Raw genomic sequence first — 15,219 nt, 5'->3', positions numbered from 1 at the left:
CTAGGTGATCCTGTGTGCCACCATATGGTCCCTTTAAGCGAATGGAGCCAGCAACCTACCAGATGGGTAGGAGTGGGATGCAACTCAATATGTGCCTCTCTTGATTACCGCCGCCATGCGGGTGCAGGCATCTGAACTAGGGGACCTAGTGTGGCTGATGGCAGCCATGCTGCAGACTGATTGCGCTCCTCCTCTTTGGTCAATGAAGTTAGGGCACATGTGGTGTGCAAATACACCCCATGATGCTGCACTGCTTGCCAGCTCTGATCAACATTTCCTGCAAGAGATAGTGGGTGAGGGAGAGAATGTGGAGCCAGGCCTTAGTGATGGCCAATTGGAGAGTCCACCTCAGGCACATGCCTTAGGCAAGTGCCACCCCCACAGACCTCTTGCAGACCCCATCGGATGCATCAAAACAGTTGCTGGTGCACACTGGGACACTAAAGAAGGGCACCCTCATTGCCTCAGGGGAATTCCCCAACTGGCCCTTTCCTGCAGTGGGGTTGGGGCTCAGGGATTGTTCCTGGCTAGTTTATGGTCTTTCCTATCTTTGGTGGGGGCATCCAGCCTGGAATGCTGGACGGATCCCGTTACAGCCAACAGAAGGTCAAAGTACTAAAGTCATAGGTCAGACTCACTAGTAATTTTGTTGAAATTTGGGGGTTGGAGGGTGACAACCTCACTGAGTCAGTCAGGCATGCTAGGAATACCAGGGACACAACCCCTGAGCAGGTGAACTCAATAGAAAGGTTCTACTCAAATAGCCATATATTTTCCCCCCTTAATTTTCAATTTGGGGTCTATTTTGGCTCTTTTTAAAATCATGCTAAATTGAAGCGTCTGTGTTGTGTGAGTTGTTTATTTGGTGCCTCTGTTATTTTGTCTGTATGTGATGTACAAATTGCAAGGTTAACAGTGACCAATTGAGTGGTAATCTGTTCAAGCAGCCTGCCCATCTCCTATCACAAGGGTGGGGTGCATGCCACTGTAGACAGTGCTGCCTTTGACCTCCTCTGTGTTTCTCACCCCACAGATGAAAAGAGCCCTAGTGTTGGGGGCATCGGCCCTACTCCTCCTCGCTCTGAATCAGAGCACTGTTCGTGAGGTAGGTCCAAAGTAAATGCTGCTTGTTTTCGGTCTGTAACTAAAGAGCACAGGTTGAACATATTGGTTTGATTTTGGTGATGACCAGTGTGCCAGTGTGCATTTGGAAGGATCTTCTATTATAGGGTGGTGGTAAGGCATGCATGATGTGATCAAATCCCTCAACACAGTTGTATTTGTCATATAAACACTGCTGGTGAATTCTCTGATTTGACTTTTGTAGTGGAATGTGACAAACCCCCTAATTTGACTTCCTTGATGACTGAGCATTGGGAGGAACCAGGAATGAGACACAGACCCAGAGGACTCATGGTATTGGTTAAAGACTTTTATTAAACAATAAAGGGGTTGGAAAATGCCTCACTGTCCCTAATCTAGGAGGTGTTTTACCTTCCTCAACCAAAACTAAGGGTCTGTTCTGTGTCAAGCTGTTGAAAGCAAAAATATCCTGTCTCTAAAATCCTTTCCTAGCCCTCGCATTCCAAAACTAACTCTAAGGTGCTAAGGCTATTGTCTCTGGCTTGATAAGTGCACAAATGTTCAAGACCAACAAAAAGATGTAATCCAGCACAAGTTCTAAATGAGTAATGGTCACACTTCCTGGGAATGGCTCCCTTTGCCAGGTTTTTATCTACAAGTTCTAAAGAATAAGGCCCAGGAGGATGCCTCTCTCCTCTTGGTGTTACAATCCACTCACGGGTAAACAACTGCCTTCCCCTAGTCTTTTCCAAAAACAATGTAACTTAAAACCCCAATGGCATAACTCTTCCTTTGGATTCTCTTTTCAAAGTAACACAATTTGGGTGCGGGTTCCAGAAAAGCAACACACTGCATATACTCTCCTGCCAAGCTCTCTCATGTAGCTCCATTACACAATTCAGGTGCAGGTCTCAGACTCGCCAAACACCTTGTATACTCTCCTGCCTGGCTTTCTCTTGTAATTCCTTTATACAATTTGGGTGCAGGTCCCAGACTCCCCAAACACCTGGTATACTCTCCTGCCAGGTTCTCTCTTTATTCTTGTATTTCTCATATTCACACCGTTCCAATATTCTGTATTGTTTTCACCAAATGACCAGGTCTTAAAACCCCCTTTGATGTGCTTTCCTTGTTAAATGTCCAAACACCAGGAATACTCCCCTGCCAGGTTCTCTCTTTATTCTTGTATTTCTCATATTAACACAGTTCCAATATTCTGTACTGTTTTCACCAAAACACTGCGTCTCAAATCCCCTTTCATTTGCGTTCCTTGTTAAATGTACCAGTGACTCAACCTCCTCACTCGGCTCATGTACCTTGCACTTTTTGCTACATGGTGGAGTTGCTGAAATGCCCCAGTGAACCAGCTTCCCTTCTCAGGGTTCACTGGCTTTCTCTGGCGTCTTTGGTATCTCCCGCAGCAAACGCACGCCTCATCATCCTGCCTCCTCTCTACAGCCTTACTGGCTTTGCCTGGCGGCTTCCATGTCCTTTGCGGCTCCTGGCTCGCTTCTGAACCCTTCTCCATGTTCGTACAGGTCAGGGTCCTCTTCTCTTCCTGCTGCAACCCCAGCACAGCAAACCAGCTCCTGCGGTCCTTCACTCACCATCTCCCCACTCGTCTGTGAACTTCTCAGGCTGGTTTCCCTGGCAGTAACTAGCCGGCTGCAGCAACTCTCTGTAAACCTTCAGCTGTTCTATCTTAAAACACCCACTTCCAGGAAGGGAGTTGCTTTGAGCCAATCGGCTCCCTCCAAACACTAGTTTGCTCTTTCTGATTCTGCTGAGTATTCAGCATTACTCAGCCCCTCTTCCTCATCTCAGTCTTTACTATTCTGTTAGTTACAGAATATGGAGGTATACTATTAGCAGGCTTTAAGGGTTGTTGAAGGGGGTAATAACAGTATGCGATTAAGGCATGGGAAATGGAAGGGGTATCCCTAACATGGAAAAGGGGATACCATGTCTCATCTGATGATGCCAAGCTTTCTCCCTGAAGATCACGTCCCATCCCCTCTGATCCTCCCTCAAACGGCCACCCGCAGGGTCAGGATCAGGTAGCAGTTGTCCCCTGGCCACATTGGGACAGGGGTGATAACATCCTCATATTCATCACAGCATGTAGTCTTGTATTACACAAAAGAGAGTGAACTGAATTCACAAATGTTCTGCAGCAGAGGATTCTTCTATTGTGATTGTGCTAGTTGTGTGACCTGTGTACTACTGTAGTGTGTACTCTGATATTGTGCCTTTTCCACCGTCTTTCTCTCTAGCTTGATGTGTCACAAGTTCTCTTAAAGCCAGTGATCGTGATCCAAGCTTCAGAAAATGTTACAAAGCTCCTGAACGCCCTCCTAAGGTAAAGGTTGAAAGTAGAGGAGGGGATTATGAAAAGAGTGATGGGCAGAGAAGAGAAGGGAGAAGAGCAAAAATAACAGACAGGATAGAGGAAGTGGAGAGCAAGGGTGAATTAGAGAGGAGGAAAAATGGGGTAGAAGGAGGAGGAAAGAGACATGAGAAGAGTAAACGAAGGAGCGAGCTGGGGTAGGAGATGTTGGTAAAGATATGCGGAAGTGGGAAGAGAAGATGAAGGAATGAGATTCTGAAAGGAAAAGGATGAAACTGTACTTTAAATAAAAAGATAATCGCAAGTGCTTAGTTTTATGGTTCCCATCTACCTGGAATGATCTCCTTGTGACCCATTTGCAAAATGAGATAGATGAAGGAAAGCATGAAGAGACGACAGATTTCCCACACAAAGCTGGATGCAGAGTGGAAAATATGCACTGTGTATTTCCTTGCTGCGCACAGGGACCCTGCCCACATCACAATCTGTACATTCTACCCACTCTTTAGAGTTTGGAAATAGCATGGGGGAGTCTGCAGTGATGATGGCTGCCATGTTTCACTATAACTGATCAACGCTGTGTGACCATGCCCGCCGGGTACTCATGTCTGACACTCCATCATTTGATAAATGATCATTATCGCTCAGAAAGTGAATGGCCACAGAAACAGATGCGCGGTTGGGCTGTTTCCAACAGATAATCAGTCAGCTCTAAAATGAGACCAAATTAAGAAGTGCCAGTACTGTCCCATTCACAGTACAGCCATTCCACTTACTATTACTGTTCTATTAAAAGTTAGTTTGCATTATAGCACCTTCCCAGTCTGATTTGAAAATACTGCTACTTTACTGATATGGGAAGGTGTCAGAGATGTGAGATGCCAACGTTACAAAAACACCATGACGGAGTGGCTCATGCACACAGTCTACATCTTTCGATCACAAAGATATACACACCTCAAAACTTCTAAGCATACTCTGTACCACCTCAAGATCCAGATCTTTTTTGCTTTGCACCTGCTGCCCATCCACTGGTATTCCCCATCCCTCGGCCATAGGGCTGCCGGGGCCATGGACAGCCTTTAACACCAATCCTTTTAACACAGTCAGTCCCCTTGGCGCCAATATCCACCCCAAGACAACAAAACCTGCAGAAACATTATCATGATGAGCACCTTCATATTCTTATAATGCTTCATCCCAACCTCTCTCCAAACAATGGTTTTCTGTTAGAATCCTCTACAAAGTTTGCACAAATAGTTTGATCTCACAACACTTAAGTGTTTATGTCCATGGTGATGAGCAGCAGATTAATAAATGGGAAGCTTCTGTAAGGGTCCCTCTGTGCATATAAGACCCTGCAATGGGTGTACGTCCGGGCCTAGGGTTTCTTCTCTTACCCTGGTTTTATGGATTACGGCTATTCCCATGATCTTATTGAGGTGGGCAGTTCTTCACCGGAATGCCTATATAAGTAATGTATAGGTTTTTATGATGGGGCAACTGTATGTCACTGTTCTCTGGGTATGTTGAATCAAAAGCTCTGTCTACCTGAAGGAGGACTTCTGAAAGTCCAACTCTGAACTTCCTCTAGGTAGATCTGGGGATAATAACCTGTTGCACCTACCTTGGAAGCTTGGCAATTGGTTCAGAGCATAGATTGTATAGCCTGTTGTGAGTACTGTGTGAGAAATTGCGAGATAGCTGGGGATATACCACAACACTAAAAAGCCTCATCTAAGGCTCTTCGATACATGCTAGTTGCATTTGGATTGTGGTCCTGGAGGCTATAACGACTATGGGTATGGATGTATCCTTTGTAGGCATACTGGCTGGTAGGTCATATGGGCCTGTTGTAAGGAACTCATGGTGGCAACAGTGAAGACAGACACAAGTGATCACAGTTCAAGGGTGTTTATTAAACTGTAAATGCAGGGTGGAAAAAAGCATAACCTAAATCTAAGATGGGAGCAAGGTTCGACCATCAAATGAAAAATAAGGCAGTCCTTGTGGCATCTCGTCAAAGTAAAAAGGCATATACTAAAAAAAAAACGATTGCTAAATCCTTACAGAAAAAAAATAAAATCTTAATTACAGAAAGAGGGTGGGATAGGGTTTTCAATAAAGAATGAAGCGTTCACAAATAATAAGTCATGATGTGATTGCCAGGGGTCTTCCTTCCCTACGTTTTGAGCACGGGATAAGGTAGATCTACTGAGCACAGAACACATTTGAGCTTTCCCAGCACGAGCCGACAGTTCCTGCTATCAGTTTCTTCGATTGTTAAGTCTCCTTTCAAGGAGAAGTCTCTTGCCTTCGAGAGCCTGATGTGTTCAACAAAATAGACAACCAAAAAGTTCCTTCCAAATGAACGTTGGGGTAATGACTTTCCACCCACTGCATCTCCCTCTGCCGGGCTCAGGTCCTAATGCGAAGGGGGACAATCCACTTCCGCTGACCTCATGCTCTCTCTTGCACGCGTTCAACAAAACAAACTGAAAGTTACTTTCTAATGGACTTTGGGTGATCTCGTTTCACGCCTGGATCTCCCTTGATCGGGCTCGGATCTAAATGCCAAGGGGGACAACCCACTTCCCCTGGTCTTACAGTACTTGTTGCATTCACAAGTCTTAATGTCTTTTTAAACAGCTCCTCACGCTTTGCCCCTTTTTGTCAGCCTCCCTCTCCCGGTTTCAGTCTTGCCACCTTTTGAATGAACTGTGGGTGATGACTTTTCACCTCTGGATCGCCCTCGGTCGGGCTCGGATCCAGTCAACTCACTGTTCATTGGATTTCAGGCTTTGTCCCGTCTTGTTAGCATCCCTCCGCCGGGTTCGCTCTTGCTAACCTTTGCAATTCACTGTTCTTGCACTAATTTCACCAAGCAGGATTAATTTCCCTTATCTTCACAATCATCTGTCGGTCAAAGACTTTCGAGTGTACAGAGGATTGTAGAAAGACCCCTGTATAACCACTTTGACCTCCTTTCGCTTTTTCCTAAGGTCTTTTGGTTACGGTAGTTTCTACCATCGGGTAATCGCCCATAGTTTCCTACGTGAGCACCCACGTGGTGCCGGACTCCTCTGTTGCTGGTTCCCCCCCTTTTCTATCAATAGCTCTTTAAGCCTTTCACAGTTCAAATTAGCCATTTGCTACTTTTCGTACAACACAGCTCGGTTTCTTATCTACACTCCCCTCGACTCACCGTCTGTGGTGAACCGCTAAGGGGAGACAGATAGACCTGCGAGCAATGCAAGTAGGTTGGGAAGCAAATGTCTTAGACTCCAGTGTATGTTGAGACCGGTATGTTTGAGAGGAGACTTGCAACGGGATGCTGAGAGTTAGATGGGAATGGAACTGAAGGTGCATCCCAAAGGATGGTGAGTGTAGGCTGAGTAGGAGAGGGGCTTCCATGTTGAGTGCCAGTGCAAGACTAGAGTACGATAGGAATAAGAGGTACCATTACATTGGGTTATTTCATGTAATACTACAGTGTTTAGAAAAAGTCTGTCATGAAGCTCTATATGGAAATGGGATATTTATTATTATTACTACCATCATTATAATTAATTATATGAAAAAGAAGGAATATGACCCTGTGAATAAAGATGATAATAAGCAAGTTAAATGTCTTATGGACACTCATGTAAAGATGAGATTTGGTATGCAAAGTTTAAGTTAAAAGGTGACCTTGGCAGTGAGGGCTGAAGTCGGGAGAAGGGCCTTGAAAGTTAGAAAATCAGGGTTGGGAGCTGTTGGTAGTATTACAAATATGTAACGTGATTAACTTTTTTGGATTTCCAGGGGGCTACGGGCAACAACGAAAATAACATATAAAGCTGCACTGCTGGAAAACCTGGTAAGTATAGGAGAATGGGGGGAGGTGAGAGGAAAAGCATAAAGCTTGATCCATAAAACAGGACTAGCTCAGTGGTATTGTTATATAACCACAGAGTTTGTGATGCCAGTGTTTTAGGTGCATGGAGTGTGAAGTACCAGCGTTATGACTCAAGATCATTTAATGAGTGGTTTCTGTATTAGCGTCTAGAGCTATTGGTGTTACGCGGTCAACAAACGAGAGCTATTTGTGTTCTATGGGTACTACTTGTTAGGTGCCAGTGTTACAAAGGCACTTAATACCTGTGTTACAATGCCATAGAGTTTGAGGAGCAGATTTTTGCATCCATGATCAGGTGCATTTGTTACAAGAGCATACTGTGAGGTGAAAGTGTAATGCAGTTCCTGAATGAGAGGTGTGAGTAGTACACGGCCAATGAATGCAAAGTGCTTTTGTAATCCAGGGGCGCCAAATGTATGATGCTAGAATTACACATGGGCACCGAGTGTGCAATTCCAGGGTTGCATAGAAGTTCATTGAGAGATTCCAATTTTATTTCTATTTGGGATGTGTAGAGCACAGCATAGGCCACCAGGTTTTCATCTCTAGGGCAAGGTACAGATGGATAAAAAGAAAGTTTATTGGTCATGACCGCTGTGTGGAAGGACAGGTGTTCTGAATATTCCTGTTGATTCGAGGAAAAGATTTCAGATAGTAGCCAGCCCAGGGAAGATGTGGCCACAAGGCCGTACCTTATGGGTTGAGATGGTAGAATGTGGACGCAGGAAAGTGAAGAGGTCGAGGAGCGTCAGAGAGTTTTCATTTGTGAATCAGTAGGGGAGACAAGGTTGTAGGGGGATCATCGATGGATGATTAGGAAGGATTTTAATTCAATTATTTTGCCCACTGAAAGCCAGTGCAGAGTTGCGAAAGCAGGTAAGTATGACAAAAAGGTAGGAGACTGCATTTTGCAACATATGACGTGTCAGTGGTCAATGCTTTGTGGAAATCAAATATGTAGAAGATAGTCACTTACTATGTAACGTTTCTGTAGGGACATGGTTAATTTGGGGGAGCAGGGAAAGGGCCATTAGGGAAAATGTGATGTTTAGGGTCAAGCCAAGATTTTTCATCTTGGTGGATAGAGTGGGAAAGGGTTCCAGCCACAGGGGCATGAGGGAAAGGGCACAGAAGTGTATACAGTTATGGATCAGGGCCTCCACCTTTACTTCACTGAGTTTAAGCTAGCTGAATTGCATCAATGAGCTTATCACTTTCAAGCAGTAAATGAGTGTTGTGAGAATCCCGAAGGTGTCTCACCCACTAGTCCCCGTTGATCTGTCATCCAGGTGGCCAGGACACAGCCATTGCTTTTGGATCTAGTTCCTGGGGATAGACCAGTGTGGGAGGATCACCTGGGTGAGGGGTCTTTGGGGAGTTGGAGAGGGACAAAGGGGGGGTGAGACGCGGTATCCCTCTCCCTGTAACACCTTTACCCCATCCTACCAGGTAGGATATTTAGGAACTCTACCCCCTCCCTCTTTTACAACACAAACACTTTCTCACTGACAGCCCGCTCTAAGGGAAAACAGACTAACACCCGAGCGGTGTACCTGACATGTCCCAATGATGTGGTCAGGCGAGGTCGGGTAATTATCGACAATCACTCGCACCTGACTTCCATTACACTTCCTCACACGGATAAAAGGCAGAGCACGAGAGCACACTTTGAGCGAGGCAAAGCACACGAGAAAACAGCAGTTTCGAGACGGCAGCTGAGCAAGAGGGGAAAGATGGCAAAACCGAAGGAGATCGCAAGGAGGGAAATTCCCATGACCTTTTCGACAAGGAACCATTACTTTCCAGAGACGTCGAGAATAGAAAGCGTAAGACCAGGAAACTAGGCTGAAGAATCCTGCATTGTGTGTCGAAGATACCCGTGGCCCTCCTGCATCTGTGATCAAGGCGGGGAGAATCACCAGCCACCGTGGTACCATCCTTGGCTCCAAGAACAAAGCATCATAAGTTAAGTCAACACAGCCGGTGGGTTAGGGGGACTGATACAAGACAGGTCTGTGTTGAAGCCAACGTTGCAAGCAGCAACATTGTATGGCAAGCGCTGGAACAAACATTGTTAAACCCCGTGTTATAATAGAGACGAGTGAAGTTAAACAGCTGATGAGTGATTGAACTTTAAAGCAAGCTACAATACCTTTGACAGAGTGTTCCGGCACCAAGTGGGTGCTCAGTCGTAAAAGTAATGACAGTAGATACATTTGGTCCAACCCCGCCAGAGGGATACCAAATGAAAGAGAACAAGCAAATGTGAATCGAAGTCAAGCAACGGGTCAAGCAAAATCCTGTGCACAGTCAAAGTCTTCGATTTTGATGAAATAGAGACAGTTGGAAAAGTAGGTGAATTTCGTCCAAGCCCGGCAGAGGGAGAACAGTTGAAGGTTTCATGTTAAAGTCGGTCTGAGCCGGCGGATGGAAACCCGGGGTGAACAGTAAATCACCAGAGAAGTTGTATAAGTGAAAATCCTAAGAAGAAAGGAACTTACTGTTGTGTCTTGTTGCATCAGGCCCTCTGAAATAAGAGACTTTGAATGACAAAGAGACTTTGGCACAGAAGGTCCTGATATTGAAGTCTTGAACTGCATCCTCGTGCTAGAGAAGCCAGAGAGTCTGCTAAGCTATAGTGTGCCGTCTTGTCCCGTGCGGACAACGTGGGGAAGGGAAGCCAACGACTTGAATATCCTGACATATCATTTCTTGAACACTTTTCTTTTGCATAGGATTGTTTCCCGCACTATTTGTAAGGATTGGCAATAGGTTTATTAGTATAGGCCCTTTTATTTTGACAAGACACCAGTTGGACTGCCTTATTATGTTTTGATCTTCGTAGCTTGCTCCCATCCGTAGATTTAGGTTTTGATAGGCGTTTTTCAAACCCAATTCAAGTTCAATACACAGCCTTGAACTGTGATCACTTGTGTCTGTCTTACTGTTTGATACTGTGCCTTCCTTACAGTAGGTAGTTTAGGAAGGGGTGTTGGCTCAGCAGTGTGGAGGAGTTAAATGCCCTAACCATTGAAGATAAAGCAAAAGTATTTGAGAAGTGAGCTGAGCAAAAGAAGGCAGATGTTCAAGTGAAGGGGTGATGGAGAGGAATATTGATGGCCGCAACCAAAGAGGCTATTAACACAAAAGGGTGTGAGTAAAGCATTTAGTTTTTGTTTGAGAGGAAGGAGGGGTGGCAAAGTCCCATTTGATAAGCCATTTGGGGATTCTGGGGGCTGCGGCTGCCCAGAAGCACTGTGATGACCAACCCAAAGAGGTATAAGGGGTCTCTCGCAGAGTCCCTCCCGACTGCACAATCTTTTCTTGACTTCTACCTTAGGGAGATAGTGTTTGCAACTGAGGTATCACAACAGACTGTCTTAGGCAACCAGAGGTGACGCAAACTCACACTGTCACATCCAGTACAGATACTTTGTTTGTTTGTTTGTTTGTTTATTTTATTTATATAGTGCTCCAGACCCGGGAGTAAAAGGGCGCTTAGGACAGGTTACAAGGCACAATATATATAGCATTTGCAATAATACATTGGTAAAGTTATGTACAGTATATACAGACAGAGGTAGTTATAGCTTACAGATGCGGCATAGGTGAGGCATGTACAGTATAAGCAATTTGTCATAGGCTAGGTCTTACTTAAGGTTGGTTTTTAGTCAGTAGCCAACCAATGACAAGTCTCCTCAATACATGGAAGGATTTGGTCCATTTAATGTTCAAAGGCAGGGTGTTCCAGAGTTGAGAGGCGAGGACCGTGAAACTTGAACCGCCAGCTCTTTTAGAGGTGAATCTGGGCACAGTGAGGCATAACGTGTTGGAGGATCTAGTGATTCTAGTGGCTGGTATCAAGGTGAATTTGTTGGTAAGGTAGGGAGGGACTAGGTGGTTGATGGCTTTGTAGGTGAGGCAGAGAGTTTTTAAGTCCATTTTTTGTTGAATGGACAGCCACTTGCATGATATTCTGGTGGCGGATACATGCTCATGCCTAGGAATGTTTAGTGCTGCTCATAGCGCATTATTTTGGAGAACCTGAAGTTTGTTGATTATGGATTGGTTGGCACGAAGGTAGAGGCTGTTGCAATAGTCAAGCTTAGTTTGTATGAGAGCCCTAGCCAGCGTGAGGAAGCTGTTAGTGGATAAAAAAGGTCTGCAAGCTCTAATTAGTTTCCCTGTGTAGGCGATAGCTGAGACGGTCGTGTTAACTTGTTTGGTGAGGTTGGTGTTGGCGTAGAGATAAAAGCCGAGGGTTTTCACATTTCTGGCGACGGGGATAGTGTTACCGTCAATGATTATGTTGGAGTAGTCAGGGCTCAGTTTTTGTAAGTTGTTAGGCGATACAAGGAGAAGTTCAGTCTTCTCATCATTCAGGCAGAGGCCATGTGTGGCCATCCATGCCTGAATGATGGAGAAGATTTTGTTAATCCTAGTGACATCGGCATTGTAGATGCCCGAGATGGTGAGGAGTATCTGAGTGTCATCCGCGTAGTTGGTGTAGGTGACACCCAGATGGTCCAATTTGTCAAAGAGAGGCTTTGTAAAGATGTTGTATAGGTTGGGGGAAACACAAGAGCCTTGTGGGACACTACAGGTGATGGAGGTAGGGTCTGCTGCTGCCGTGGAAGAAAAACCCCTCATGGTTCTGTTGGCCAAAAAGGATTGTATCCACGTGACAGCCGAGGAGGCGAAATGGGCAGCGGAAGAGAGGTGGTTACAGAGTATTTTGTGGTCGACCAGGTCGAAGGCTGCTGACAGGTCTAGAAGAAGTAGGAGGGCAGCCTTGCCTTTGTCTTTAATGTCATCAATCTGACATTTAAGGTCAACAAGGGCGGTTTCTGTTCCATGCTGAGGTCTAAAGACAGATTGACGCAGACCTAATAGTTGGTTAGTCTCCAAATAATCCTGAATTTGCAGGTAGGCAACTCTATCAAGGATTCTTAGAAGGAAAGGGACCGTGGTGATAGGCCTGTAATTAGTGGGGATGGCTGGGTCTAGCGATTGTTTTTTTAGAAGAAGGAGAACACATGATTGTTTCAAGTTGTTGGGTACTGATTTGGTGGCGAATGATAGGTTTATTAGCTTGGTGATGAAGGGGGATAGGTCTCTTGCTGCATCTTTAATGATCAGAGCGGGGCAGCTGTCCCCTTTGCAATTTGATGGTTTGAGGGATGTTATCATTTTTTGGATTTCTGGAGTGGTTACCTTTTTGAATGTGAAGCCTGAGGTGGTGTTAGTGGTACTAGGTATGCTAAGGGTGGAGGGACTACTGTTGGAAAGTTGTAGTCTTTTGGCCTCGATTTTCGTTTGCAGGCCAGTGATTTTATTAGCAAGGGCTTCTTGGATACTTGTGCACCAAGGTTTGTCTTTCACAGACGTGTCCGTCGGTGGGTTAGGGTTTTCTAGCTCCTTTACGATGGTGAAGCGTTCTTTAGCACTGGATCCTGCATTGTCTATTCTGACGTTGTAGGCTTCCTTCTTAGTGCGGATTATCTCCTTTTTATAAAGGGAGGAGATATTCATGAGATTGGTTTTATTTTCAGGTGATGGAGTAATTTTCCATAAGGTTTCCATCTTGGCTTTCTTTTTTTTAAGTATTTTGAGTTCGGGTGTATATCAAGTGTTCAGATGAGCTCTAGGTTTGCTTTTGCGTGGCTTAAGTGGTGCAACTGTGTCAATGGCTTTGGTCATGGCTTCATTGTAGGTATTTACTAGAATATTGAGGTCTGCGGTGGCAGGGAGCGTATTTAGGATAGGGAGAACCAGTGGCATAAGGGTTTCCACAGTAATGTTGTGCTTGTTTCTGGTCAGGCAGGCTGGTGCAGGGGGTCCTTGTTTGGGGTTCTGGTTGTTAATACTAATGTCAAATGATAAGAGGAGATGGTCAGTCCATACGAGAGGTTGGGGGGCTTTGCAAGTGATATTGCAGTTGTGGGCAGCGAGCCAATCAATGGTTCTGCCTTTCTGGTGGGTGGGTAGAATGTTGAGTTGAGAGTAGTCATGTTCGGAGAGGGTGTTAGCAAGGGAGGATGCAGGAGTGTCGTTAGGGTCGTTGTACCCCAAGTTAAAGTCACCTAGAATGATATTCTAGGTGACTTTAACTTAGAGTTTAGAGTTTTCAACTATAAGAGAGGTAAAGTCTTCCTCGAAGGTCCCTGTGGGACCTGGGGGTCTGTATATTAGTTCCAGAGTGATGGTATTCTTAGGGGTAGTTTGTATTTTAATGGTGAGGTGCTCGCATGATTTCAATGGAAGGGAGGTAACATATCTGATGTCAATTGAGGATTTAAATATGATAGCTACACCTCCTCCGCGAGCATTAGGTCTGTCGGCCCTAAGGATGGAGTAATTGTCGGGTACCGCAAGGGTTAGATAGGGACCTGCTGCATCATGTAGCCATGTTACTGTAGTGGCAAGGAAGTCGAGATCTGCTGAGCGGATGATGTCAGCAATTTCGTGGGGTGAGCAACAAGGGATCTGACATTAAGTAGAGCACCTTTTAACGAAGCAGTGTTAGCAGCGTTGGAGGTGTTCTTGTTAGTGGCCTTAGTCATAGAGGTTATAGACAGTTTGCTAGGTAAGATGTGGAATCTGGAGCCTACTCTATTGTTGCGGGTAGTAAAGTTAGGGTTGGCTGTGGTCCGGCATTCTGGTATCTTGGGGGGGTTCTGGTTGGTAACAGTGTAGTCATCCTTAGGAGGGTTGGGTAGAGGGTGGTGTGCGGTGGTGCTAATTTTAACAGTGTGGTATGGGTAGGCACTGTGGGGGAATGGTGGCATGGTGGGCAGGAAGGGTGTGGGACAGGGGGTGGGGTGGTGTCTTGGGCAGCCGAGTTTGGCTAGTCCATTGCTGAGCGAGATGTAGCTATTTCTGCTGCATGGCGTATTGTTGGGCATGACACAAAAAGGGAACATGATGAGGATGAACCAGGCGGGCATAATTGAGAAAGCAATGTAGGTAGGGCTGTGGAGCTGTGGGGTGCTGAGTTCTGTAGGCAGGACGCATACAGGTAAGCACATTGGGCAATTGCAGGAGATTAGGTTCAGTTATGCTAGTGGTCTAACAGGTAGGCTACTACTGTTGTGTGGGGGGCACGCACGGATAGGCAGATTCGATTTTGCTAGTTAAATGCAGAGACAGGCTAAATTCGACTATGCAGATATAATGCAGCAATAGGCTAGTTCAAATATACTGATAGAGTGCAAAGATAGGCAGATTCAATTTTGCTAGTGCAGTGCAAAGATAGGCAGATTCAATTTTGCTAGTGCAGTGCAGAGATAGGCTAAATTCGAATATGCAAATATAGATCAACAATAAGCTAGTTCGTTGATTAGGTGATGGGATGTACAAATGAGCACACACAAATGGGCATATTGAGTTATTCTAATGCGGTGATGAAGTAGGTTAATTTGTCACTGCTAGTGAAATGCAAGAGTAGGTTTGTTAAATTTAGCTGGTGCAGTGCAGAAGTGGGCACATTCAATTTAGCTGCAGGAATACAAGAAGCATTAGGTGTCCAGATCACGCAGTAGATACCATTTGAGACATATGGTGTGCGAAAGCACAATAGGGCAGATGCATGCACAGTAAGTCGAGATTCGGGAAGCAAAAGCAGCAGTGTGCTCGGAATATAGTAATTGCTGGAGGTGATGGTAGAGGGGGCTGTGCACGAGCCTTTGGCAGTGGGTGGGGATGATTTGGGAAAGGGGTGACGGTGCGCATAGCTCGAGGCTGGAGACATGGTCGGAGCAGTCAGGTGGCATAGACCAGCAGTTCTTGTGATAAACGGTCGCACATACGTGCAATAAAGCAGAGTTAGTCCGATTTGGCAATGCAGCGGCTAGGGAGGGGTGGAAATGTTACCTTGTATAAGGAGGGCCAG

General features: G+C 45.4%; 1 protein-coding gene across 1 annotated transcript in view; it reads left to right on the top strand.

Moving 5' to 3' along the window:
* RNF215 (ring finger protein 215) overlaps positions 1-15,219 on the top strand; it is a 222,174-nt gene that overhangs the window by 78,876 nt on the left and 128,079 nt on the right. Inside the window, exons 3-5 of the mRNA XM_069619310.1 lie at positions 1,034-1,105; positions 3,357-3,442; positions 7,235-7,289. Coding sequence (XP_069475411.1) covers positions 1,034-1,105; positions 3,357-3,442; positions 7,235-7,289 — 213 coding nt within the window. The remainder of the gene's footprint in view (positions 1-1,033; positions 1,106-3,356; positions 3,443-7,234; positions 7,290-15,219) is intronic.

This window comes from Ambystoma mexicanum, chromosome 10, assembly GCF_040938575.1.
Source record: "Ambystoma mexicanum isolate Mex_15411 chromosome 10, UKY_AmexF1_1, whole genome shotgun sequence".
NCBI classification, from domain to species: Eukaryota; Metazoa; Chordata; class Amphibia; order Caudata; family Ambystomatidae; genus Ambystoma; species Ambystoma mexicanum.
Note: the sequence above shows the minus strand (reverse complement) of the source record. Positions and strands in the feature narration are given on the sequence as shown.